At 42.9% G+C, this 25771-nt stretch overlaps 1 protein-coding gene across 4 annotated transcripts in view; it reads right to left on the bottom strand.

Annotated features, from left to right (window-relative positions):
• triqk (triple QxxK/R motif containing) overlaps positions 1-11190 on the bottom strand; it is a 55196-nt gene extending 44006 nt beyond the window's left edge. Inside the window, exons 1-2 of one of the 4 annotated variants that reach the window (XM_071373881.1) lie at positions 11097-11190; positions 3065-3131 (exon numbers count right to left, since the gene is read on the bottom strand). In XM_071373881.1, the coding sequence (XP_071229982.1) occupies positions 3065-3125 (61 nt within the window). In that variant the 5' untranslated portion in view covers positions 3126-3131; positions 11097-11190. Of the gene's footprint in view, positions 1-3064; positions 3132-10657; positions 10857-11096 lie in introns of those variants that run through there. The other 3 variants (XM_071373884.1, XM_071373880.1, XM_071373882.1) reach the window with 3 other exon arrangements.
• Positions 11191-25771: the final 14581 nt, after the last annotated feature.

Genomic DNA, 25771 nt, shown 5'->3' with positions numbered 1-25771 from the left:
TGGACCTCCTCAATGTCCCCCTCTTGAACATCAGACTGACGCCTCATCTTCACTGTCCCTTTCCAACCTTGTTGAGGATGGCTCGTTGTCAGGCTCAAAAAGCCTCACATTTGCCCGGATGGCCACCAATATTTCAACCCTTGTATTGGTCAGCCTGTTGCGTGCTTTGGTGTGTGTTCCAAACAATGACCGGTTGCGCTCTGAGGCGGCTGATGTTGGTGGGATTTGGAGGATGATGGAGGCAACAGGGGAAAGAGCCTCAGATCCACAAAGTCCCTTCCACCAGGTGGCTGATGAGATATGTTGGCACGACTGCCATATTGCATCTCCATACCAAAGCCCTTGCTTGGAAGTGTACTTCGCCAGACTGACAAGAACCTTGCCCTCATCCAGGCCAAGGTGGCAAGACACGGTAGTGATGACACCATAGGCCTTGTTGATCTCTGCACCAGACAGGATGCTCTTGCCAGTATACTTGGGGTCCAACATGTACCCTGCGGCTTGTATGGGCTTCAGGCAGAAGTCTTCACACTTTTTGATGTATTTCAGAACTGCAGTTTCCTCTGCTTGGAGCAACAGTGAAGTGAGCAGGGCAGTACGGATTTCTTCTCTTACATCTGCAAGCAGAGTCTGAACATCAGACAGGATGACATTGTCTCCCTCAATCTGCCCAATGGCTACTGCTGTTGGTTTCAGGAGACTCAGGCTGCTTACCACTCTCTCCCAAAATACATCATCCAGGAGGATCCTCTTGATGGGGCTGTCCATATCGGCAGACTGTGATAAGGCCCTTTCTTAGAGAGAGACTCCTTCCCCTCCAGGAGACTTTCAAATATGATGATAACACCACCCCAACACGTGTTGCTGGGCAGCTTCAATGTGGTGCTCTTATTCTTCTCACTTTGCTTGGTGAGGTAGATTGCTGCTGTAACTTGATGACCCTTCACATACCTAACCATTTCCTTGGCTCTCTTGTAGAGTGTATCCATTGTTTTCAGTGCCATGAAGTCCTTGAGGAGCAGATTCAATGCATGAGCAGCACAGCCAATGGGTGTGATGTGAGGGTAGGACTCCTCCACTTTAGACCAAGCGGCCTTCATGAACGCAGCATTGTCTGTCACCAGTGTAAATACCTTCTGTGGTCCAAGGTCATTGATGACTGCCTTCAGCTCATCTGCAATGTAGAGACCGGTGTGTCTGTGCTCTTGTAGAATACTGGTTGGTGGAGATGTAGTTAATTATTCCTTGCCCACCTACATTCGACAACTCATCAGAGATGATTGCAATACAGTCTGCTTTCTCTATGAATTGCTTGACCTTCACTTGAACTCTGTTGAACTCTGCATCCAGACAATGAGTAGATAAAGCATGTCTGGTTGGAGGGGTGTATGCTGGGTGAAGAACATTCAGAAATCTCTTCCAATACACATTGCCTGTGAGCATCAGAGGTGAACCAGTTGCATACACAGCTCGAGCAAGACATTCATCAGCATTTCTCTGACTACGTTCCTCCATTGAGTCAAAAACACTTCTGAATCCAGGAGGACCATGAGCTGTTGCTATCGATAAGGTGTCTCCTTCTGGTTCCAGGAGGACCATGAGCTGTTGCTATCGATAAGGTGTCTCCTGATTCCAGGAGGATCATGAGCTGTTGCTATCGATAAGGTGTCTCCTTCTGATTCCAGGAGGATCATGAGCTGTTGCTATCGATAAGGTGTCTCCTTCTGGTTCCAGGAGGATCATGAGCTGTTGCTATCGATAAGGTGTCTCCTTCTGGTTCCAGGAGGATCATGAGCTGTTGCTATCGAAAAGGTGTCTCCTTCTGATTCCAGGAGGATCATGAGCTGTTGCTATCGATAAGGTGTCTCCTTCTGGTTCCAGGAGGACCATGAGCTGTTGCTATCGAAAATTCCGGAAATTTCCCGGAAAGTTTCTGACCCTTTGCAACCCTATTAGTGACACATTATGTGATTTCAAAATGGGTCTTTCTCCATTCTGATTTCTTTTATACTGTTCAAGTCATTTCCTGCACTAATTTCAGATAATTTCCAAACTGTCACGTAGGTCTGCACAATATGGGCCTTATTTTTAACAACATTTTGCAATTTGACTTTGGTGAACAGTCCATAGAATATAATAGTGAGCACTTTGAATACAGTGTCTTGAGATAAATGAAAATGCCAGGGAGGAGCCATTGTGACAAGGTAGAAACCAAAGTGTTGATAAGTATTTCCTAGGAAACCCTATAATCTGTGGCTACATGTAATGTCATCTTAGCTACTTCATGTAGCCAACATTCTTGCTTCGCGTATTCCTCCGATTTAGAAGATACTGTTGCACACAAAACAACATGCAGATGTAGGTGTACACCATCACTGGTATTATCAGGCTGTTTAGCTAGTTACGTTTGCTCTGACTCAATACATGTATTAGTAAGCGATTAGCATTAGCAGCTACAAATATTTAGGCCCAACTTGCTAAGAAAAGAAACTGTTTCAGATGTAAGAAACAAACTAATAGTGTCATTATAGAACACTAGTGGATTTATATTAACTTTTACTGCCTCAGAAACCCGGATCCGGGAGCATCCAATAATAACATTAATATGCATATTGTACGAGCAAGAATTGAGTACTAGGCAGTTTAATTTGGCAAAGTCAAAAAAATAAAAGTGCTAACAGCTCCCCCTATAGACAAAAGGTTGAAGCAAAGTGAAAACAGCATTGTTGTCATCAACATTGTTTCATGTGCTGCATTGACCAGAGACTGATTGGTCGAGGAACAACAAACGCGCTCCTTGAGTGACAGGGGGCGTGGCTAGGTCTGTGTGGAAAGCAGCAAGAGAGATCAGAGATGACTCAAGTAGTAAACTATAAACATTTACGTTACACACATCGTATCACATTTAACAAACCAAACAGTCAAATACCGTTATAGAAGGTAAAGTATAAAACCCAAACCGGTCCACGCATCAATACCTGTATATTGTAAAACACAGTGTACTGCTCAGACAGTGTCCAGAGCTCCTGGAAGGTGTTGGAAGGTGCCGGGGGAAGAAACTCACCGATCTGTTTACGGTACTGATCGACCGGGGCCATTGTAGCGCTTGCATCCTTCCTCCCCATCCTCACCTGGGAAGAAGAATACAAGAGTTCTGAGGACAGAAAATAGGCCTACAGCTAAATATTACATGCTTCTGGAATACACCATCTTTAATAATCAACTGTGGTATTGTATCAAAGCTCTTAGGCCTATACACAGTACTGTTTTACATCAATACTCTGTTTTAGGGATATATATATATATGACGATAGACGTTTTTCTATCTTTTTATATTATGCTCTACCGTTTATTTCGTTGTGTTGCAGATCACACTCTTTACGGCAATATTTTTTTGTCAATTGGACGTCGCTTTGCGTTCTTCCACACGTGTCGTGTGGAAAGAAATTTGCAAACAAACAAACAAACATGGAGAGTGAACATGACACAGAGCACAGAGACAATCCCTAAAAAGATGGGCTACTTTGGTCACATGGACGTGGTTTGGGTATGAAGACTGACACGGACCAGAAAACCGTCCTCCGCAAAATATGCTGCAGGTCCCGAAAACAGGCTCAAACACCACTAACCTCCTTTACCACCTACGCAAGAATCATGTGTAACAGTACGGACAGTCTACGGATGAGACCCAAAAAAGTACAGTCGAGTGCTCAAAACAAACCCCCGACTCAGACGTTGCAAGAGGCTTTTGCCCGCGGCACACCATATGGCAAAGAATCATGAAGATGGAACGAGATAACAGCTGCCGTTACAACTTACATCTGCAAAGACATGGCCCCAATTTATACGGTCGAGAAACGGGGGTTTCGTGAGTTGGTGCGAACACTCAACACAAGGTAGCAAACGAAGAAAAAAAAAATTTGTGGAGTATAAATCAAAAATAAATAAGAAATAGGCCTTTACATGTAGTCATTTTAAATAATATAATAATATTAATTGAATTGACAGAAAAATGTGTATATTGTGATATGTATCGTTATATGAAATGACCTAGAATCAGGACATGAGATTTTGGCCATGTCGCCCTAAGATCTGGGGGTAAGACAGTGCGAGTCAAAGGGCAGTGCTAAGATCTGGGGGGGAAGACAGTGCGAGTCAAAGGGCAGTGCTAAGATCTGGGGGGGAAGACAGTGCGAGTCAAAGGGCAGTGCTAAGATCTGGGGGGGGAAGACAGTGCGAGTCAAAGGGCAGTGCTAAGATCTGGGGGGGAAGACAGTGCGAGTCAAAGGGCAGTGCTAAGATCAGGGGGGGAAGACAGTGCGAGTCAAAGGGCAGTGCTAAGATCTGGGGGGGAAGACAGTGCGAGTCAAAGGGCAGTGCTAAGATCTGGGGGGGAAGACAGTGCGAGTCAAAGGGCAGTGCTAAGATCTGGGGGGGAAGACAGTGCGAGTCAAAGGGCAGTGCTAAGATCTGGGGGGGAAGACAGTGCGAGTCAAAGGGCAGTGCTAAGATCTGGGGGGGAAGACAGTGCGAGTCAAAGGGCAGTGCTAAGATCAGGGGGGGAAGACAGTGCGAGTCAAAGGGCAGTGCTAAGATCTGGGGGGGAAGACAGTGCGAGTCAAAGGGCAGTGCTAAGATCTGGGGGGGAAGACAGTGCGAGTCAAAGGGCAGTGCTAAGATCTGGGGGGGAAGACAGTGCGAGTCAAAGGGCAGGAGTGTTTCTGATGGCATCTAAAATCCCTCTGACCTCTGTGAAAACAATCCAACTATTGGACCTTTAAAACCCTCCAAACATTCAGTGTTCTGCAGCAGAAGACATCCTCAGCGAAGAGAGAAAAGAATGATTAGAATTGAAGAGAATGCTTTCTTAAAACAAAATGTTAAATGTCTAATGCTTCGTAAGAAACAGGCGTAGACATAGTGAAATGCTTACTTCCCAATAATGCCCCACAAAAATAAAAGTCTATCAAAAAAAGATATACACAATGAATAAGGATAACATGGCTATATACAAGGGGTACCAGTACAGAGTCAATGTGCAGGGGTACGAGGTAATTGAGGTAGATACAGTGCATTTGGAAAGTATTCAGATCCCTTGACGTTTTCCAAATTTTGTTATGTTACAGCCTTTTCTAAAATTGATAAAGCAAAAACAGTTAGGAGAAAAACAGCAGGTCAGAAGTTTACATACACTCAATTAGTATTTGGTAGCATTGCCTTTAAATTGTTTAACTTGGGTCAAATGTTTCGGGTAATCTTCCACAAGCTTCCCTCAATAAGTTGTGTGAATTTTGGCCCATTCCTCCTGACAGAGCAGGTGTAACTGAGTCAGGTTTTTAGGCCTCCTTGCTCGCAAACGCTTTTTCAGTTCTGCCCACAAATTTTATATGGGATTGAGTTCAGGGCTTTGTGATGGCCACTCCAATAACTTGACTTTGTTGTCCTTAAGCCATTTTGCCACAACTTTGGAAGTATGCTTGTGGTCATTGTCCATTTGGAAGACCCATTTGGAACCAAGCTTTAACTTCCTGACTGATGTCTGGAGATGTTGCTTCAATATATCCACATAATTTTCCTCCCTTATGAAGCCAGTCCCTCCTGCAGCAAAGCACCCCCACAACATGATGCTGCCACCCCCGTGCTTCACGGTTGGGATGGTGTTCTTCGGCTTGCAAGCATCCCCCTTTTTCCTCCAAACATAAAGATGGTCATTATGGCCAAACAGTTCCATTTTTGTTTCATCAGACCAGAGGACATTTCTCCAAAAAGTACGATCTTTGTCCCCATGTGCAGTTGCAAACCGTAGTCTGGCTTTTTTTATGGCGGTATTGGAGCAGTGGCTTTTTCCTTGCAGAGCGGCCTTTCAGGTTATGTCGATATAGGACTCGTTTTACTGTGGATATAGATACTTTTGTACCTGTTTCCTCCAGCATCTTCACAAGGTCCTTTGCTGTTGTTCTGGGATTGGTTTGCACTTTTCGCACCAAAGTACGTTCATCTCTAGGAGACAGAACGCATCTCCTTCCTGAGCGGGATGACGGCTGCGTGGTCCCATGGTGTTTATACTTGCGTACTATTGTTTGTACAGATGAACGTGGTACCTTCAGGCGTTTGGAAATTGCTCCCAAGGATGAACCAGACTTGTGGAGGTCAACCATTTTTTCTGAGGTCTTGCCTGGTTTCTTTAGATTTTCTGGTCAGAATTGAAGGAATGATGGATGGCGCTAAATACAGGGAAGTTCTTGAGGGAAACCTGTTTCAGTCTTCCAGAGATTTGAGACTGGGACGGAGGTTCACCTTCCAGCAGGACAATGACCCTAAGCATACTGCTAAAGCAACACTTGAGTGGTTTAAGGGGAAACATTTAAATGTCTTGGAATGGCCTAGTCAAAGCCCAGACCTCAATCCAATTGAGAATCTGTGATATAACTTAAGATTGCTGTAGACCAGCAGAACCCATCCACCTTGAAGGAGCTGGAGCAGTTTAGCCTTGAAGAATGGGCAAAAATCCCAGTGGCTAGATGTGCCAAGCTTATAGAGACAAACCCCAAGAGACTTGCAGCTGCAATTGCTGCAAAAGGTGGCTCTACAAAGTAGACTTCAGAGGGTGAATAGTAATGCACACTCAAGTTCAGTTTTTTTTTGTCTTATTTCTTGTTTGTTTCACAATAATAATAAAAAAAATGGCATCTTCAAAGTGGTTGTTGTGTAAATCAAATGATACAAACCCCCCCCAAAAAATCTATTTTAATTCCAGGTTGTAAGGCAACAAAATAGGAAAAATTCCAAGGGAGGGTGAATACTTTCGCAAGCCACTGTGTAGACAGGTGTGTGCCTTTCCAAATCATGTCCAATCAATTGAATTTACCACAGATGGACTCCAATCAAATTGCAGAAACATCTCAAGGATGGTCAATGGAAAAAGGATGTACCTGAGCTCAATTTCTATTCTCATACCAGAGGGTCTGAATACTTATGTAAAAAGGTGTTTTTATTTTCAATACATTTTCAAAAATATTCTAAAAACCTGTTTTCGCTTTGTCATTATAGGGTATTGTGTGTAGATTGCTGAGGAAAATGTGATGACCCTCAGCGGAGAGAGAGAGCAGCAGACTGAGGGTCCGTCTCAGCGGAGGGAGAGAGCAGCAGACTGAGGGTCCGTCTCAGCGGAGGGAGAGAGCAGCAGACTGAGGGTCCGTCTCAGCGGAGAGAGAGAGCAGCAGACTGAGGGTCCGTCTCAGCAGAGGGAGAGAGCAGCAGACTGAGGGTCCGTCTCAGCAGAGGGAGAGAGCAGCAGACTGAGGGTCCGTCTCAGCAGAGGGAGAGAGCAGCAGACTGAGGGTCCGTCTCAGCAGAGGGAGAGAGCAGCAGACTGAGGGTCCGTCTCAGCAGAGGGAGAGAGCAGCAGACTGAGGGTCCGTCTCAGCGGAGAGAGAGCAGCAGACTGAGGGTCCGTCTCAGCGGAGAGAGAGCAGCAGACTGAGGGTCCGTCTCAGCGGAGGGAGAGAGCAGCAGACTGAGGGTCCGTCTCAGCGGAGGGAGAGAGCAGCAGACTGAGGGTCCGTCTCAGCGGAGGGAGAGAGCAGCAGACTGAGGGTCAGTCTCAGCAGAGGGAGAGAGCAGCAGACTGAGGGTCAGTCTCTGCGGAGGGAGAGAGCAGCAGACTGAGGGTCCGTCTCAGCGGAGAGAGAGAGCAGCAGACTGAGGGTCCGTCTCAGCAGAGGGAGAGAGCAGCAGACTGAGGGTCCGTCTCAGCAGAGGGAGAGAGCAGCAGACTGAGGGTCCGTCTCAGCGGAGAGAGAGAGCAGCAGACTGAGGGTCCGTCTCAGCAGAGGGAGAGAGCAGCAGACTGAGGGTCCGTCTCAGCGGAGGGAGAGAGCAGCAGACTGAGGGTCCGTCTCAGCAGAGGGAGAGAGCAGCAGACTGAGGGTCCGTCTCAGCAGAGGGAGAGAGCAGCAGACTGAGGGTCCGTCTCAGCGGAGGGAGAGAGCAGCAGACTGAGGGTCAGTCTCAGCAGAGGGAGAGAGCAGCAGACTGAGGGTCCGTCTCAGCGGAGGGAGAAGAGCAGCAGACTGAGGGTCCGTCTCAGCGGAGGGAGAGAGCAGCAGACTGAGGGTCCGTCTCTCTACATCCCTCCGCTCTCCCTTTCCTCCACTGACCATAGACAGTCTTCCAGCTAATGGCGAAATTCAAGTCACACCACATTATATCTGCCTCATGGACAAATTCATGTTGTTATTCCTATGAACAGGGAAAGTGAAATATTCCTCGATATTAAAAAAGACCCAAGCCTCTAATAATAACAGCACAAGCCTATAGATACTCTCATTACTGCTGCAGTGCTTGTTGTAGCACTGAGTGCAAATAGGAAGAACGTGCATTTTATGGCTTATAAAAGTGTTGAATACAAAGTGTTGACAGTGCTGAGTAAGAACTTAAACATGCACACACTCATAAAAACAGCAGCTCTTTGCTGTATTCGTTGACAGTCTCTCGCTAGTCATGTTTTTAAATCTTTTTTAAATCTTTTATGACTGCTACGTTACTGCAGACGAGGTCATGTGAGCCATCCGATTGGTCAGCGGTAGGTCTATAGTGTACTTGATTTGCTCTTTGGGCCCGCCGGGAAAGCAGTGTGTACTTTCAAAACACATGAGTGTTCAAAATGGCAACAGTTCGCCTACTAGCGCACAGGGAATCGGGTACACTTACCGCCAACAGCCCGAAAATAATACATTTTTTTTTTGCAACACTACGCTTTATCGTTGTTGTTTTTTTACAAAAATGTTTGGCGATCGACGAGGTATGCCTTGGAGATGGACCAGTCGTGATCGACGGGTTGGTGACCACTGCTCTAGAAAGTTGAGTGAAGTTCATCCTCCTCCTCCTCCTCCTCCTCCTCATCCTCCTCCTCTCAGCAGTCTCGGGGATACTGCGGGAGCACTCAGCTTAGAGGTGCATTGCTGACTGAAGTGGTGAACTCCTCAATGCCATTGGATGAATCCCAGAACATGTTACAGTCTGTGCTGGTGAAACAGTCCTGTAGATTAGCATCTGCTTCATCTGACCACTTCCGTACGTGTCACTGGTACTTCTTGTTTGAGTTTTTGCTTGAAAGCAGGAAGATTGGCTAATCTTACCATAAGTCTAAGGGAGGGCGAGGGAGAACCTTTTTCTGAGTTTCTGTGTTGAGTAAAGGGGATCTATGAGTTGTCTCTAGCTGCACAGGTGACACGCTGGCAAAAATGACTTAAAACAGTTTTACAGTTTTATTTAATTATTCTGTTTTGGGAGGAGTGGAGGTAGATTATAGATGTGTTCAGGGAATAAGAGGCTCCCTCTATGTCCCGCTAGATAGTACACTCGTTCTATCCAGATCCCCATGATGCACTAGGGAATAGGGTGCCATATGGGCCTCAGGCTGAATTAGCATGTCAAGAAGCGCTGCTGCTGCGCTCACTGGGAAAAAGGACACTAAGGGAGCATCCCAAAAGGCACCCTGCTCCCTACTTAGTGCACTACTTGTCAAAACTAGTGCACTATAGAGAGAGTATAGTGCCATTTGGGACGCAGCCTAAAACTCAGTACCTACTATATAGGGACTACTGTTAAAAAAACATCTGAAAGCATGCGCTCCAGCAGGTATTTCTCACTGGTCATCCCCAAAGCCAATTCTTCCTTTGGCCGCCTTTCCTTCCAGTTCTCTGCTGCCAATGACTGGAACAAACTGCAAAAATCACTGCAGCTGGAGACTTATCTCCCTCACTAGCTTTAAGCACCAGCTGTCAGAGCAGCTCACAGATCGCTGCACCTGTACATAGCCCATCTGTAAATAGCCCATCCAACTACCTCATCCCCATACTGTATTTATTTATCTTGCTTCTTTGCACCCCAGTATCTCTACTTGCACACTCATCTTCTATACATCTATCACTCCAGTGTTTAATTGCTATATTGTAATTACTTCGCCACCATGGCCTATTTATTGCCTTACCTCCCTTATCTTACCTCATTTGCTCACACTGTATATAGACTTTTTCTACTGTACGCTTGTTTATTCCATGTGTAACTCTGTGTTGTTGTTTGTGTCTCACTGCTTTGCTTTATCTTGGCCAGGTCGCAGTTGTAAATGAGAACTTGTTCTCAACTAGCCTACACGGTTAAATAATGGTGAAATAAAAATAAATAAATATATATATATATATATATATATATATATGAAGAAGCCTGTAGGTGTGTAGGCGAACCCATTGCTTTGAAGACTGAGTAAACAAAAATGTTTGCGCGTCACAGAGAAAACAATTAGTACCTCCAGCTATACTAAGAAATAGGAGGAAATTCATTTTAAAACAAACCACATGTCCAGTACGGTGGGATTGGTCGATGAGGAAACAGCACTATGCCCTTGCTTTAAACCACTATTTATAAATGTAAACCTGGACAAGGAGGACGCAAAATCCACAGCAGCCATTTATGACAGAATGTTGATAATAATAGTTTTATGTTTTCCCTATGCTGTGTCAACTACATATTGTGCAACTCTTCAAAACGCATCTCCACTGCAACAGACAGGCTGAACTCAATAATTTAGCTGCACGTTCTGTGCACAATATCGAATGACTACACCTAAAAACATATGCTACATTTGCGCACTTACCTACTCAGTAAGTCGAAATATTGTTGCTTATTCAAGATATCTCTGCATTCTCAGGCTGCCTGTCTGCAGTCCACACACGAGTTGCTGTATTTTGCACCAAATTCTCCCTAAAATGCCAACACATCACTTCCCCAATTATCATTTCCTGGTATTCCACGTCACCACTAATGATAGACAATTTAGCCCTCTAATCAGAGACGAGAATTTTCGGAATTGACCAATAGTAGAGTGGAAGGCGGGGCTCACAGTCAACACAAAAAAACTATCGACATGCGCTTCCACTCATCACATAATTGTCTAGGAACGGCTAGGTAAGAAGCTATAGACTCAGAAATAGTGAGCAGGACATTACTAACCACAGAGGCACTCGTTTTAGGCTATCTGTAGTGCCTGTTTCTGTATAAATATATTAACATGAGCCTCTCCTCTCCACACTTACCAGACTCGTCTGCTGCAGGCGCACGATCAGTCTTCTGACAATTGACCAACCAACAATCCCTTATCCTTACCTTGAAGGAAGAGACCGATTTAAAGGAGAAGGGACTGTATCTGTGGTTTATTTAGGAAAACATAACATCTGATTCTGTGCAATTTAACTAGGTTTGCAAAGATAAAATGAACTGTTAAATACATTAAAATATGGTAATAGTGTATTAAAATAGGGTTCAGATATTTGAATATTACACGTTTTGTTTGGATTAGCCAATTTAGTCATTACACTATTACAACTACCTTCTCAATAACTAACTACTGAATGAAATAAAAAATATGCAGATATGATTGTAATTCGTATAGAGCTACTGAGCTATATCAGTAGGACCAACATGCTCATCAGATAATAGAAATCCCTTCTCTATATTTCTGTTCTTCTTTGTTTCATGATTTAACAGCAATTTACATGTCTCTTTGTTTACTGTGTTGAATGTTGTAACCTTCTAATTGCATCTGGCCCTTATTGCTGCCTGGGGCTGCGTGCAGATTACAGAGACTGAGCTTGCCACTGCTTGGAACTTATTGAAGTCTAAACTTGTGTCCCAATGACACCCTATTCTATATAATACAATATGGGCCCTGGTCATAAGTAGTGCACTACATAGAGAATAGGATGCCATTTGGGGTGGAGATTCAAATGATTTCCTGCTCTCCCGTGGGTGGTCCATTACGCACGCTGCACAGCGGTAACTAATAGATCTCTTTATAATGTGTCTTGGCTAATGCTTTACTTACTGTGGTGGTTGACATCAATAGGGAGCGCTTTGACATCGCTGCAGATGGGAGTACTGTAGGTTACTTGTACCAAGTGACATTTGTCAATGCTGCAAAGCCAATTTGTTCTTGTCCTGTATGTGAAAGAAGGTCTGGAGGCTAGATTAAAAAAAATATATATATATAGTCTGTAATTTGAATGTGTTTTAAAGGGGTTTAAAATGGGTTTTTCAAGTGATGTGTCTGTGACATCAAAATTACATAAATGTACCTGCTATTAAATAGTGGCATGCTGTATATATTTTTTTATGTACACTGAGTGTACAAAACATTAGGAACACGTGCTCTTTCCATGACACTTGTTAAATCCTCTTCAATCAGTGTAGATGAAGGGGAGGAGACGGGTTAAAGAAGGATTTTTAAGCCTTGAGACAATTGAAACATGGATTGTGTATGTGTGCCATTCAGAGGGTGAACGGGCAAAGGTAAAATATTGAATTGCCTTTGAACGGGGTACGGTAGTAGGTGCCAGGCGCATCGGTTTGTATCTAGGACTGCAACGCTGCTGGGGCTTTCACGCTTAGAATGGTCCACCGCCCAAAGGACATCCAGCCATCTTGATACAACTGTGGGAAGCATTGGAGTCAACATGGGGCCAGCATCCCTGTGGAACGCTTTCGACACCTTGTAGAGTCCCATGCCCCGACGTATTGAGGCTGTTCTGAGGGCAAAAAAGCTTCCTCAATATTAGGAAGGTGTTCCTAATGTTTTGTAACATTAAGGACACCTTCCTGATATTGAGTTGAACCCTTTTGGGCGTTGGAAGTGGTCTGAGTGGATTTGCTTGATGAGCAGTTATACGATACGGGCCCCACCGTTTACTGAAATACACAGTCATTTAAAGTAGTTATATATTTCCCACGGGTCTGTATTTGTAAATGTGAATACATGACTTTCCAAATGGCACCCTATTCCCTATATAGTGCACTACTTTAGACCAGCACCCTATGGAACCCTATTCCCTACATAGTGCACTACTTTAGACCAGAGCCCTATGGAACCCTATTCCCTATTATAGTACACTAGTTTTGACCAGAGCTCAGTGCACTATATAGGGAATGCCATTTGGGACACACCCTTAATGAAGACATAAATGTTCTCTCTGAGATCTCATATTGACATTATATGTAAACCATTTACTTCACTGTTACAGGGGATCAAAGCACAAGTATTGTTCGATGCAACATTAATACAGTCATTGTGTTTGAGTTTATATTTATTTTTTACAGGGACAGTTGCACATTAATCAACGTTTCAGTAAAAGTGCCGGTTTTAGCCAGCCGGCTAATTTTCAACCGCAGTCCCTGGGCAGGTTATTAAAAACAATTACAATATAGATAATCATTGAGCAGTGAGCACACGCAGAGCAACATAGGACAAGCAGGACGTAGCATACAGACAGAGCAACATAGAACAAGACGTAGCATACAGACAGAGCAACAGGACAAGCAAGACGTAGCATACAGACAGAGCAACATAGAACAAGACGTAGCATACAGACAGAGCAACATAGGACAAGCAAGACGTAGCATACAGACAGAGCAACATAGGACAAGCAAGACGTAGCATACAGACAGAGCAACATAGGACAACAAGACGTAGCATACAGACAGAGCAACATAGGACAAGCAAGACGTAGCATACAGACAGAGCAACATAGAACAAGCAAGACGTAGCATACAGACAGAGCAACATAGAACAAGCAACACGTAGCATACAGACAGAGCAACATAGGACAAGCAAGACGTAGCATACAGACAGAGCAACATAGGACAAGCAAGACGTAGCATACAGACAGAGTAACATAGAACAAAAAGCAGCAAGACAAAATTCATAAAAGCAACAAAGTGTTTCCACGCCTCACAAGCTACAGACAACAGACAACATGGAAAGCGGGAATAGACAGCTAGGGATTATGTTCACAAATCTGATTGACCTTTAGCCATGTCTTTATGTTTTGTGAAAGTGTGATATGTGGTGCAGTTATGTGTGTCTGATGGCAGTGTATTCCAGACATGGGAAGCTCTCACAGAGAAAGCGGATTTACTAAAGGTGCTTTTCCTTAAGGGAACTATACAGTCACCTCTCATGGCAGACCTTGTGGATCTGCTGCCATATGTTTGGGTTTTCTGTTTAACAAAAATACTGAGTAGAGGGGGAGCCAGGCCGTTTAGGATCTTGAATACAAGACATGCGTCGGTGAATTGCACAAGATTTTCCCAACTCAGGAGCTCATGCTTTCTGAGGATGTAACAGTGATGATGGCTATTGGGCTTCCTATCAAGCACTTTGAGAGCCTGTTTGTAGACAGACTGAATATGTTTTAATGTTGTACAGCAAGCTTGGGCCCAACTAGTCAAGCAGTATGTTAAGTGGGGGAGTATCATAGATTTGAAGTACAGTTTTGCTACCTCTGTAGTCAAACAATTTTGTATAAATCTGAATTACCTTTTTCACATGCTTTTTAAAAGAGAGGTTGGAATCAAGTATGATGCCAAGGTACTTAAAATCAGATACCACCTGGAGCTTCTCCCCTGACACACAGACATCTGGCTCAGTAGCATCAGATACCACCTGGAGCTTCTCCCCTGACACACAGACATCTGGCTCAGTAGCATCAGATACCAGCTGGAGCTTCTCCCCTGACACACAGACATCTGGCTCAGTAGTATCAGATACCACCTGGAGCTTCTCCCCTGACACACAGACATCTGGCTCAGTAGCATCAGATACCACCTGGAGCTTCTCCCCTGACACACAGACATCTGGCTCAGTAGCATCAGATACCAGCTGGAGCTTCTCCCCTGACACACAGACATCTGGCTCAGTAGCATCAGATACCACCTGGAGCTTCTCCCCTGACACACAGACATCTGGCTCAGTAGCATCAGATACCAGCTGGAGCTTCTCCCCTGACACACAGACATCTGGCTCAGTAGCATCAGATACCACCTGGAGCTTCTCCCCTGACACACAGACATCTGGCTCAGTAGCATCAGATACCAGCTGGAGCTTCTCCCCTGACACACAGACATCTGGCTCAGTAGCATCAGATACCACCTGGAGCTTCTCCCCTGACACACAGACATCTGGCTCAGTAGCATCAGATACCACCTGGAGCTTCTCCCCTGACACACAGACATCTGGATCAGTAGCATCAGATACCACCTGGAGCTTCTCCCCTGACACACAGACATCTGGCTCAGTAGCATCAGATACCACCTGGAGCTTCTCCCCTGACACACAGACATCTGGCTCAGTAGCATCAGATACCAGCTGGAGCTTCTCCCCTGACACACAGACATCTGGCTCAGTAGCATCAGATACCAGCTGGAGCTTCTCCCCTGACACACAGACATCTGGCTCAGTAGCATCAGATACCACCTGGAGCTTCTCCCTTGACACACAGACATCTGGCTCAGTAGCATCAGATACCACCTGGAGCTTCTCCCCTGACACACAGACATCTGGCTCAGTAGCATCAGATACCAGCTGGAGCTTCTCCCCTGACACACAGACATCTGGCTCAGTAGCATCAGATACCACCTGGAGCTTCTCCCCTGACACACAGACATCTGGCTCAGTAGCATCAGATACCAGCTGGAGCTTCTCCCCTGACACACAGACATCTGGCTCAGTAGCATCAGATAACACCTGGAGCTTCTCCCCTGACACACAGACATCTGTCTCAGTAGCATCAGATACCACCTGGAGCTTCTCCCCTGACACACAGACATCTGGCTCAGTAGCATCAGATACCACCTGGAGCTTCTCCCCTGACACACAGACATCTGGCTCAGTAGCATCAGATACCACCTGGAGCTTCTCCCCTGACACACAGACATCTGGCTCAGTAGCATCAGATACCACCTGGAGCTTCTCCCCTGACACACAGACATCTGGCTCAGTAGCATCAGATACCAGCTGGAGCTTCTCCCCTGATACACAGACATCTGGCTCAGTAGCATCAGATACCAGCTGGAGCTTCTCCCCTGACACACAGACATCTGGCTCAGTAGCATCTGTTGCCCTCTTTGTGAAGAACATGCAAACAGTTTTTTTCACATTGAGATGCAAACACGAGTCACTGAGCCACTTTGTAACCTGGACCATTACAGTAGTGAGTCACTGAGTCACTTTGTAACCTGGACCATTACAGTAGTGAGTCACTGAGCCACTTTGTAACCTGGACCATTACAGTAGTGAGTCACTGAGCCACTTTGTAACCTGGACCATTACAGTAGTGAGTCACTGAGCCACTTTGTAACCTGGACCATTACAGTAGTGAGTCACTGAGTCACTTTGTAACCTGGACCATTACAGTAGTGAGTCACTGAGCCACTTTGTAACCTGGACCATTACAGTAGTGAGTCACTGAGTCACTTTGTAACCTGGACCATTACAGTAGTGAGTCACTGAGCCACTTTGTAATCTGGACCATTACAGTAGTGAGTTCTTGAGCAGCTTGTTGTTTGCTCTTTACATGCACATATATCACTGTATCATCTGCATACATTTGAACTTCAGACCCAGTACAGACAGAAGGTAGATCATTAATGTACAGGCTGAACAGGAGGGGCCCCAGTATTGACCCTTGGGGGACGCCCACATCATAGCTAAGAGTGGGCGACAGCCCATTGCTCACTCTGACACACTGAGTTCTGCCTTCAAGGTTTGATTTCATCCATCTCAAGGCATCGGGGGAAAAGTTGAACTTGGACAATTTTGTGATGAGAATCTCATGGTTAACAGTATCAAAAGCCCTCCTTAGGTCCAGAAACACAGCCCCAACAACGCCCCCTTTGTCCATCTTGGACTTCACATTTTCCAGAAGAAAGCAGTTGGCCGTTTCTGTGGAGTGTTTCGCTCTGAAGCCAAACTGCATGGAGTGTAATGTGAAGGGGCTGTTGTTGAGGTGGGCAATCTGTTATTCTGCTACACACTTTTCAACAACCTTTGACACCACAGGTAGTATACTAATGGTCCTGTAGTTACTCACGTCAGCAGGGTCCCCCGATTTAAAGATGGCCGTTATTATGGCCGACTTCCATACCCTTGGAAACACCCCCTGACCAATAGATGTGTTGGTGACCTTAGTAATGGGGCCAATGAGTGACTCTTTGTAGTTTTTAAGAAAGGTAGAGTCCAGCCCAAACACATATTTGGCTTTAGAGTTCTTTAGTGAGCTAATCACCTTGTCCACCTTTGACTCAGAAACCTCCCTTATGATGAAGACAGGTTGAGCATCATTTACTAGCACTGAGCCCCAGAAACCAGTGGAGGGGTTCTGTGTCAGTACCCTGACAGAGTCAATAAAGTAGGAATTGAAGGCTATTGCTATTTTGACTGCATCCTGTGTTAGATTGTTATTCACCATGATTTCTAGTCTTTTTGCAGTGTTACTATGGTCTTTCCCTGTTAACTTTTTTAAATTCTCCCAGATCAATTTAGAATTTCCCTTTGCTTCACCAATTATGTTAATAAAAAAGGTTGCCTTGGCCTGTCTGATTTCTTTCATCACCTTATTTCTCAACATGAAAAACCAAGTCTGTCATGCTCTAATTTGGATCTTAGGGCTATTTTTAGTCATATACCAATATAGTCATGTACCAATACAGTCATGTACCAATACAGTCATGTACCAATGCAGTCATGTACCAATACAGTCATGTACCAATGCAGTCATGTACCAATACAGTCATGTACCAATACAGTCATGTACCAATACAGTCATGTACCAATACAGTCATGTACCAATGCAGTCATATACCAATACAGTCATGTACCAATGCAGTCATGTACCAATACAGTAATGTACCAATGCAGTAATGTACCAATACAGTAATGTACCAATACAGTAATGTACCAATACAGGCATGTACCAATACAGGCATGTACCAATGCAGTCATGTACCAATGCAGTAATGTACCAATACAGTAATGTACCAATGCAGTAATGTACCAATGCAGTAATGTACCAATGCAGTAATGTACCAATGCAGTAATGTACCAATACAGTAATGTACCAATGCAGTAATGTACCAATGCAGTAATGTACCAATGCAGTAATGTACCAATACAGTCATGTACCAATGCAGTCATGTACCAATGCAGTAATGTACCAATACAGTCATGTACCAATGCAGTCATGTACCAATGCAGTAATGTACCAATGCAGTCATGTACCAATACAGTAATGTACCAGTGCAGTCATGTACCAATGCAGTCATGTACCAATACAGTAATGTACCAATACAGTAATGTACCAATACAGTAATGTACCAGTGCAGTCATGTACCAATGCAGTCATGTACCAATACAGTCATGTACCAATGCAGTAATGTACCAATACAGTAATGTACCAGTGCAGTCATGTACCAATACAGTAATGTACCAGTGCAGTCATGTACCAATACAGTAATGTACCAATGCAGTCATGTACCAATGCAGTAATGTACCAATGCAGTCATGTACCAATGCAGTAATGTACCAATGCAGTCATGTACCAATACAGTAATGTACCAATACAGTAATGTACCAATGCAGTAATGTACCAATGCAGTCATGTACCAATACAGTAATGTACCAATACAGTAATGTACCAGTGCAGTCATGTACCAATACAGTCATGTACCAATACAGTAATGTACCAATGCAGTAATGTACCAATACAGTCATGTACCAATGCAGTAATGTACCAATACAGTAATGTACCAATGCAGTAATGTACCAATGCAGTAATGTACCAATGCAGTAATGTACCAATACAGTCATGTACCAATGCAGTCATGTACCAATGCAGTAATGTACCAATGCAGTCATGTACCAATACAGTAATGTACCAATACAGTAATGTACCAATGCAGTAATGTACCAATGCAGTCATGTACCAATACAGTAATGTACCAATACAGTAATGTACCAGTGCAGTCATGTACCAATACAGTCATGTACCAATACAGTAATGTACCAATGCAGTAATGTACCAATACAGTCATGTACCAATGCAGTAATGTACCAATACAGTAATGTACCAATGCAGTAATGTACCAATGCAGTAATGTACCAATGCAGTAATGTACCAATACAGTCATGTACCAATGCAGTCATGTACCAATGCAGTAATGTACCAATACAGTAATGTACCAATGCAGTAATGTACCAATGCAGTAATGTACCAATGCAGTAATGTACCAATGCAGTAATGTACCAATGCAGTAATGTACCAATGCAGTAATGTACCAATGCAGTAATGTACCAATACAGTCATGTACCAATGCAGTCATGTACCAATGCAGTAATGTACCAATACAGTCATGTACCAATGCAGTCATGTACCAATGCAGTAATGTACCAATGCAGTCATGTACCAATACAGTAATGTACCAGTGCAGTCATGTACCAATGCAGTCATGTACCAATACAGTCATGTACCAATACAGTAATGTACCAATACAGTAATGTACCAGTGCAGTCATGTACCAATGCAGTCATGTACCAATACAGTCATGTACCAATACAGTAATGTACCAATACAGTAATGTACCAGTGCAGTCATGTACCAATACAGTAATGTACCAGTGCAGTCATGTACCAATACAGTAATGTACCAATACAGTAATGTACCAATGCAGTAATGTACCAATGCAGTCATGTACCAATGCAGTAATGTACCAATGCAGTCATGTACCAGTACAGTCATGTACCAGTGCAGTCATGTACCAATGCAGTAATGCACCAATACAGTAATGTACCAATACAGTAATGTACCAATGCAGTAATGTACCAATGCAGTCATGTACCAATACAGTAATGTACCAATACAGTCATGTACCAATGCAGTAATGTACCAATGCAGTCATGTACCAATGCAGTCATGTACCAATGCAGTCATGTACCAATGCAGTAATGTACCAATGCAGTCATGTACCAATGCAGTAATGTACCAATACAGTCATGTACCAATGCAGTCATCTACCAATGCAGTAATGTACCAATACAGTAATGTACCAATGCAGTAATGTACCAATGCAGTAATGTACCAATGCAGTAATGTACCAATACAGTAATGTACCAATGCAGTAATGTACCAATGCAGTAATGTACCAATGCAGTAATGTACCAATACAGTCATGTACCAATGCAGTCATGTACCAATGCATTAATGTACCAATACAGTCATGTACCAATGCAGTCATGTACCAATGCAGTAATGTACCAATGCAGTAATGTACCAATGCAGTCATGTACCAATACAGTAATGTACCAGTGCAGTCATGTACCAATGCAGTCATGTACCAATACAGTAATGTACCAATACAGTCATGTACCAGTGCAGTCATGTACCAATGCAGTCATGTACCAATACAGTCATGTACCAATACAGTAATGTACCAATACAGTAATGTACCAGTGCAGTCATGTACCAATACAGTAATGTACCAGTGCAGTCATGTACCAATACAGTAATGTACCAATACAGTAATGTACCAATGCAGTAATGTACCAATGCAGTCATGTACCAATGCAGTAATGTACCAATACAGTCATGTACCAGTACAGTCATGTACCAGTGCAGTCATGTACCAATGCAGTAATGCACCAATACAGTAATGTACCAATACAGTAATGTACCAATGCAGTAATGTACCAATGCAGTCATGTACCAATACAGTAATGTACCAATACAGTCATGTACCAATGCAGTAATGTACCAATACAGTAATGTACCAATGCAGTAATGTACCAATACAGTAATGTACCAATACAGTAATGTACCAATGCAGTAATGTACCAATGCAGTCATGTACAAATACAGTAATGTACCAATACAGTAATGTACCAGTGCAGTCATGTACCAATACAGTCATGTACCAATACAGTAATGTACCAATGCAGTAATGTACCAATACAGTCATGTACCAATGCAGTAATGTACCAATACAGTAATGTACCAATGCAGTAATGTACCAATGCAGTAATGTACCAATGCAGTAATGTACCAATACAGTCATGTACCAATGCAGTCATGTACCAATGCAGTAATGTACCAATACAGTAATGTACCAATGCAGTAATGTACCAATGCAGTAATGTACCAATGCAGTAATGTACCAATGCAGTAATGTACCAATGCAGTAATGTACCAATGCAGTAATGTACCAATGCAGTAATGTACCAATACAGTCATGTACCAATGCAGTCATGTACCAATGCAGTAATGTACCAATGCAGTCATGTACCAATGCAGTCATGTACCAATGCAGTCATGTACCAATGCAGTAATGTACCAATGCAGTAATGTACCAATGCAGTCATGTACCAATACAGTAATGTACCAGTGCAGTCATGTACCAATGCAGTCATGTACCAATACAGTAATGTACCAATACAGTAATGTACCAATACAGTAATGTACCAATACAGTAATGTACCAGTGCAGTCATGTACCAATGCAGTCATGTACCAATACAGTAATGTACCAATACAGTAATGTACCAATACAGTAATGTACCAGTGCAGTCATGTACCAATACAGTAATGTACCAGTGCAGTCATGTACCAATGCAGTCATGTACCAATACAGTAATGTACCAATACAGTAATGTACCAATACAGTAATGTACCAATACAGTAATGTACCAGTGCAGTCATGTACCAATGCAGTAATGTACCAATACAGTAATGTACCAATGCAGTAATGTACCAATGCAGTCATGTACCAATACAGTAATGTACCAGTGCAGTCATGTACCAATACAGTCATGTACCAATACAGTAATGTACCAATGCAGTAATGTACCAATGCAGTCATGTACCAATGCAGTAATGTACCAATACAGTAATGTACCAATGCAGTAATGTACCAATGCAGTAATGTACCAATGCAGTAATGTACCAATACAGTCATGTACCAATGCAGTCATGTACCAATGCAGTAATGTACCAATACAGTAATGTACCAATGCAGTAATGTACCAATGCAGTAATGTACCAATGCAGTAATGTACCAATACAGTAATGTACCAATGCAGTAATGTACCAATGCAGTAATGTACCAATGCAGTAATGTACCAATGCAGTAATGTACCAATACAGTCATGTACCAATGCAGTCATGTACCAATGCAGTAATGTACCAATACAGTCATGTACCAATGCAGTCATGTACCAATGCAGTAATGTACCAATGCAGTAATGTACCAATGCATTCATGTACCAATACAGTAATGTACCAGTGCAGTCATGTACCAATGCAGTCATGTACCAATACAGTAATGTACCAATACAGTAATGTACCAATACAGTAATGTACCAGTGCAGTCATGTACCAATGCAGTCATGTACCAATACAGTAATGTACCAATACAGTAATGTACCAATACAGTAATGTACCAGTGCAGTCATGTACCAATACAGTAATGTACCAGTGCAGTCATGTACCAATGCAGTCATGTACCAATACAGTAATGTACCAATACAGTAATGTACCAATACAGTAATGTACCAGTGCAGTCATGTACCAATGCAGTCATGTACCAATACAGTAATGTACCAATACAGTAATGTACCAATACAGTAATGTACCAGTGCAGTCATGTACCAATACAGTAATGTACCAGTGCAGTCATGTACCAATACAGTAATGTACCAGTGCAGTCATGTACCAATACAGTAATGTACCAGTGCAGTCATGTACCAGTGCAGTCATGTACCAATACAGTAATGTACCAGTGCAGTCATGTACCAGTGCAGTCATGTACCAATACAGTAATGTACCAATACAGTAATGTACCAATGCAGTCATGTACCAATGCAGTCATGTACCAATACAGTCATGTACCAATACAGTCATGTACCAATGCAGTAATGTACCAATACAGTAATGTACCAATGCAGTAATGTACCAATACAGTAATGTACCAATACAGTAATGTACCAATGCAGTAATGTACCAATGCAGTCATGTACCAATACAGTAATGTACCAATACAGTAATGTACCAGTGCAGTCATGTACCAATACAGTCATGTACCAATACAGTAATGTACCAATGCAGTAATGTACCAATACAGTCATGTACCAATACAGTCATGTACCAATGCAGTAATGTACCAATGCAGTAATGTACCAATGCAGTAATGTACCAATGCAGTAATGTACCAATACAGTCATGTACCAATGCAGTCATGTACCAATGCAGTAATGTACCAATACAGTAATGTACCAATGCAGTAATGTACCAATGCAGTAATGTACCAATGCAGTAATGTACCAATACAGTAATGTACCAATGCAGTAATGTACCAATGCAGTAATGTACCAATGCAGTAATGTACCAATACAGTCATGTACCAATGCAGTCATGTACCAATGCAGTAATGTACCAATGCAGTCATGTACCAATGCAGTCATGTACCAATGCAGTCATGTACCAATGCAGTAATGTACCAATGCAGTAATGTACCAATGCAGTCATGTACCAATACAGTAATGTACCAGTGCAGTCATGTACCAATGCAGTCATGTACCAATACAGTCATGTACCAATGCAGTAATGTACCAATACAGTAATGTACCAATACAGTAATGTACCAATGCAGTAATGTACCAATGCAGTCATGTACCAATACAGTAATGTACCAATACAGTAATGTACCAGTGCAGTCATGTACCAATACAGTCATGTACCAATACAGTCATGTACCAATGCAGTAATGTACCAATACAGTCATGTACCAATGCAGTAATGTACCAATACAGTAATGTACCAATGCAGTAATGTACCAATGCAGTAATGTACCAATGCAGTAATGTACCAATACAGTCATGTACCAATGCAGTCATGTACCAATGCAGTAATGTACCAATACAGTAATGTACCAATGCAGTAATGTACCAATGCAGTAATGTACCAATGCAGTAATGTACCAATACAGTAATGTACCAATGCAGTAATGTACCAATGCAGTAATGTACCAATGCAGTAATGTACCAATGCAGTAATGTACCAATACAGTCATGTACCAATGCAGTCATGTACCAATGCAGTAATGTACCAATGCAGTCATGTACCAATGCAGTCATGTACCAATGCAGTCATGTACCAATGCAGTAATGTACCAATGCAGTAATGTACCAATGCAGTCATGTACCAATACAGTAATGTACCAGTGCAGTCATGTACCAATGCAGTCATGTACCAATACAGTAATGTACCAATACAGTAATGTACCAATACAGTAATGTACCAATACAGTAATGTACCAATACAGTAATGTACCAGTGCAGTCATGTACCAATGCAGTCATGTACCAATACAGTAATGTACCAATACAGTAATGTACCAGTGCAGTCATGTACCAATACAGTAATGTACCAGTGCAGTCATGTACCAATGCAGTCATGTACCAATACAGTAATGTACCAATACAGTAATGTACCAATACAGTAATGTACCAGTGCAGTCATGTACCAATGCAGTAATGTACCAATACAGTAATGTACCAATGCAGTAATGTACCAATGCAGTCATGTACCAATACAGTAATGTACCAATACAGTAATGTACCAGTGCAGTCATGTACCAATACAGTCATGTACCAATACAGTAATGTACCAATGCAGTAATGTACCAATACAGTCATGTACCAATGCAGTAATGTACCAATACAGTAATGTACCAATGCAGTAATGTACCAATGCAGTAATGTACCAATGCAGTAATGTACCAATACAGTCATGTACCAATGCAGTCATGTACCAATGCAGTAATGTACCAATACAGTAATGTACCAATGCAGTAATGTACCAATGCAGTAATGTACCAATGCAGTAATGTACCAATACAGTAATGTACCAATGCAGTAATGTACCAATGCAGTAATGTACCAATGCAGTAATGTACCAATGCAGTAATGTACCAATACAGTCATGTACCAATGCAGTCATGTACCAATGCAGTAATGTACCAATACAGTCATGTACCAATGCAGTAATGTACCAATACAGTAATGTACCAGTGCAGTCATGTACCAATGCAGTCATGTACCAATACAGTAATGTACCAATACAGTAATGTACCAATACAGTAATGTACCAGTGCAGTCATGTACCAATACAGTAATGTACCAGTGCAGTCATGTACCAATACAGTAATGTACCAGTGCAGTCATGTACCAATACAGTAATGTACCAGTGCAGTCATGTACCAATACAGTAATGTACCAGTGCAGTCATGTACCAATACAGTAATGTACCAGTGCAGTAATGTACTGTACCTAGATGTGACAGAAACAAAACAACAGTGTTGATGTGTTCAAACTGAAGTCCGTCAGTGGAGGTAAATGGCAGGCAGGCGATTTAGCTTTATTAACACTCATCATCAGTACCCCTCCACGACTTCTTCTCTCACTCTCCCTCCATCCTTCTCTCTCTCTCTCTCCTTCTCCCTCTTTGTCATACACACTCTCCTTCTCCCCCTTCCCCCCACACTCTCCCTCTCGGCCATTAATTGCGTCATTAAGCTGTCTGCAGGAGGAGGAGGATGCTCCCCGGTATTGGGGTCTAAATGACACCGTCGTCCCAGACGAGACCCAGCGAGGAAGACGTGTCAACATCATCGGGGGTAATTGGAGCAGCCATCGTGTGGGACTGATTCATTCTGCGACCGAGAGAGTCAGAGGGTCTTTAGGAGGCAGACAACATCTCTCCTTCTTCCTGAGTATTAGATTATAATAAGCCTTGATTAAAACGGTATTAGATTATAAGGTCTATAGAGTATTAGATTATAATAAACCTTGATTAAAACAGTATTATATTATAAGGTCTATAGAGTATTAGATTATAA

The sequence above is a fragment of the Salvelinus alpinus genome, chromosome 29 (assembly GCF_045679555.1).
Source record: "Salvelinus alpinus chromosome 29, SLU_Salpinus.1, whole genome shotgun sequence".
Taxonomy (NCBI): Eukaryota; Metazoa; Chordata; class Actinopteri; order Salmoniformes; family Salmonidae; genus Salvelinus; species Salvelinus alpinus.
This window is presented reverse-complemented; position numbering and strand designations above follow the sequence as displayed.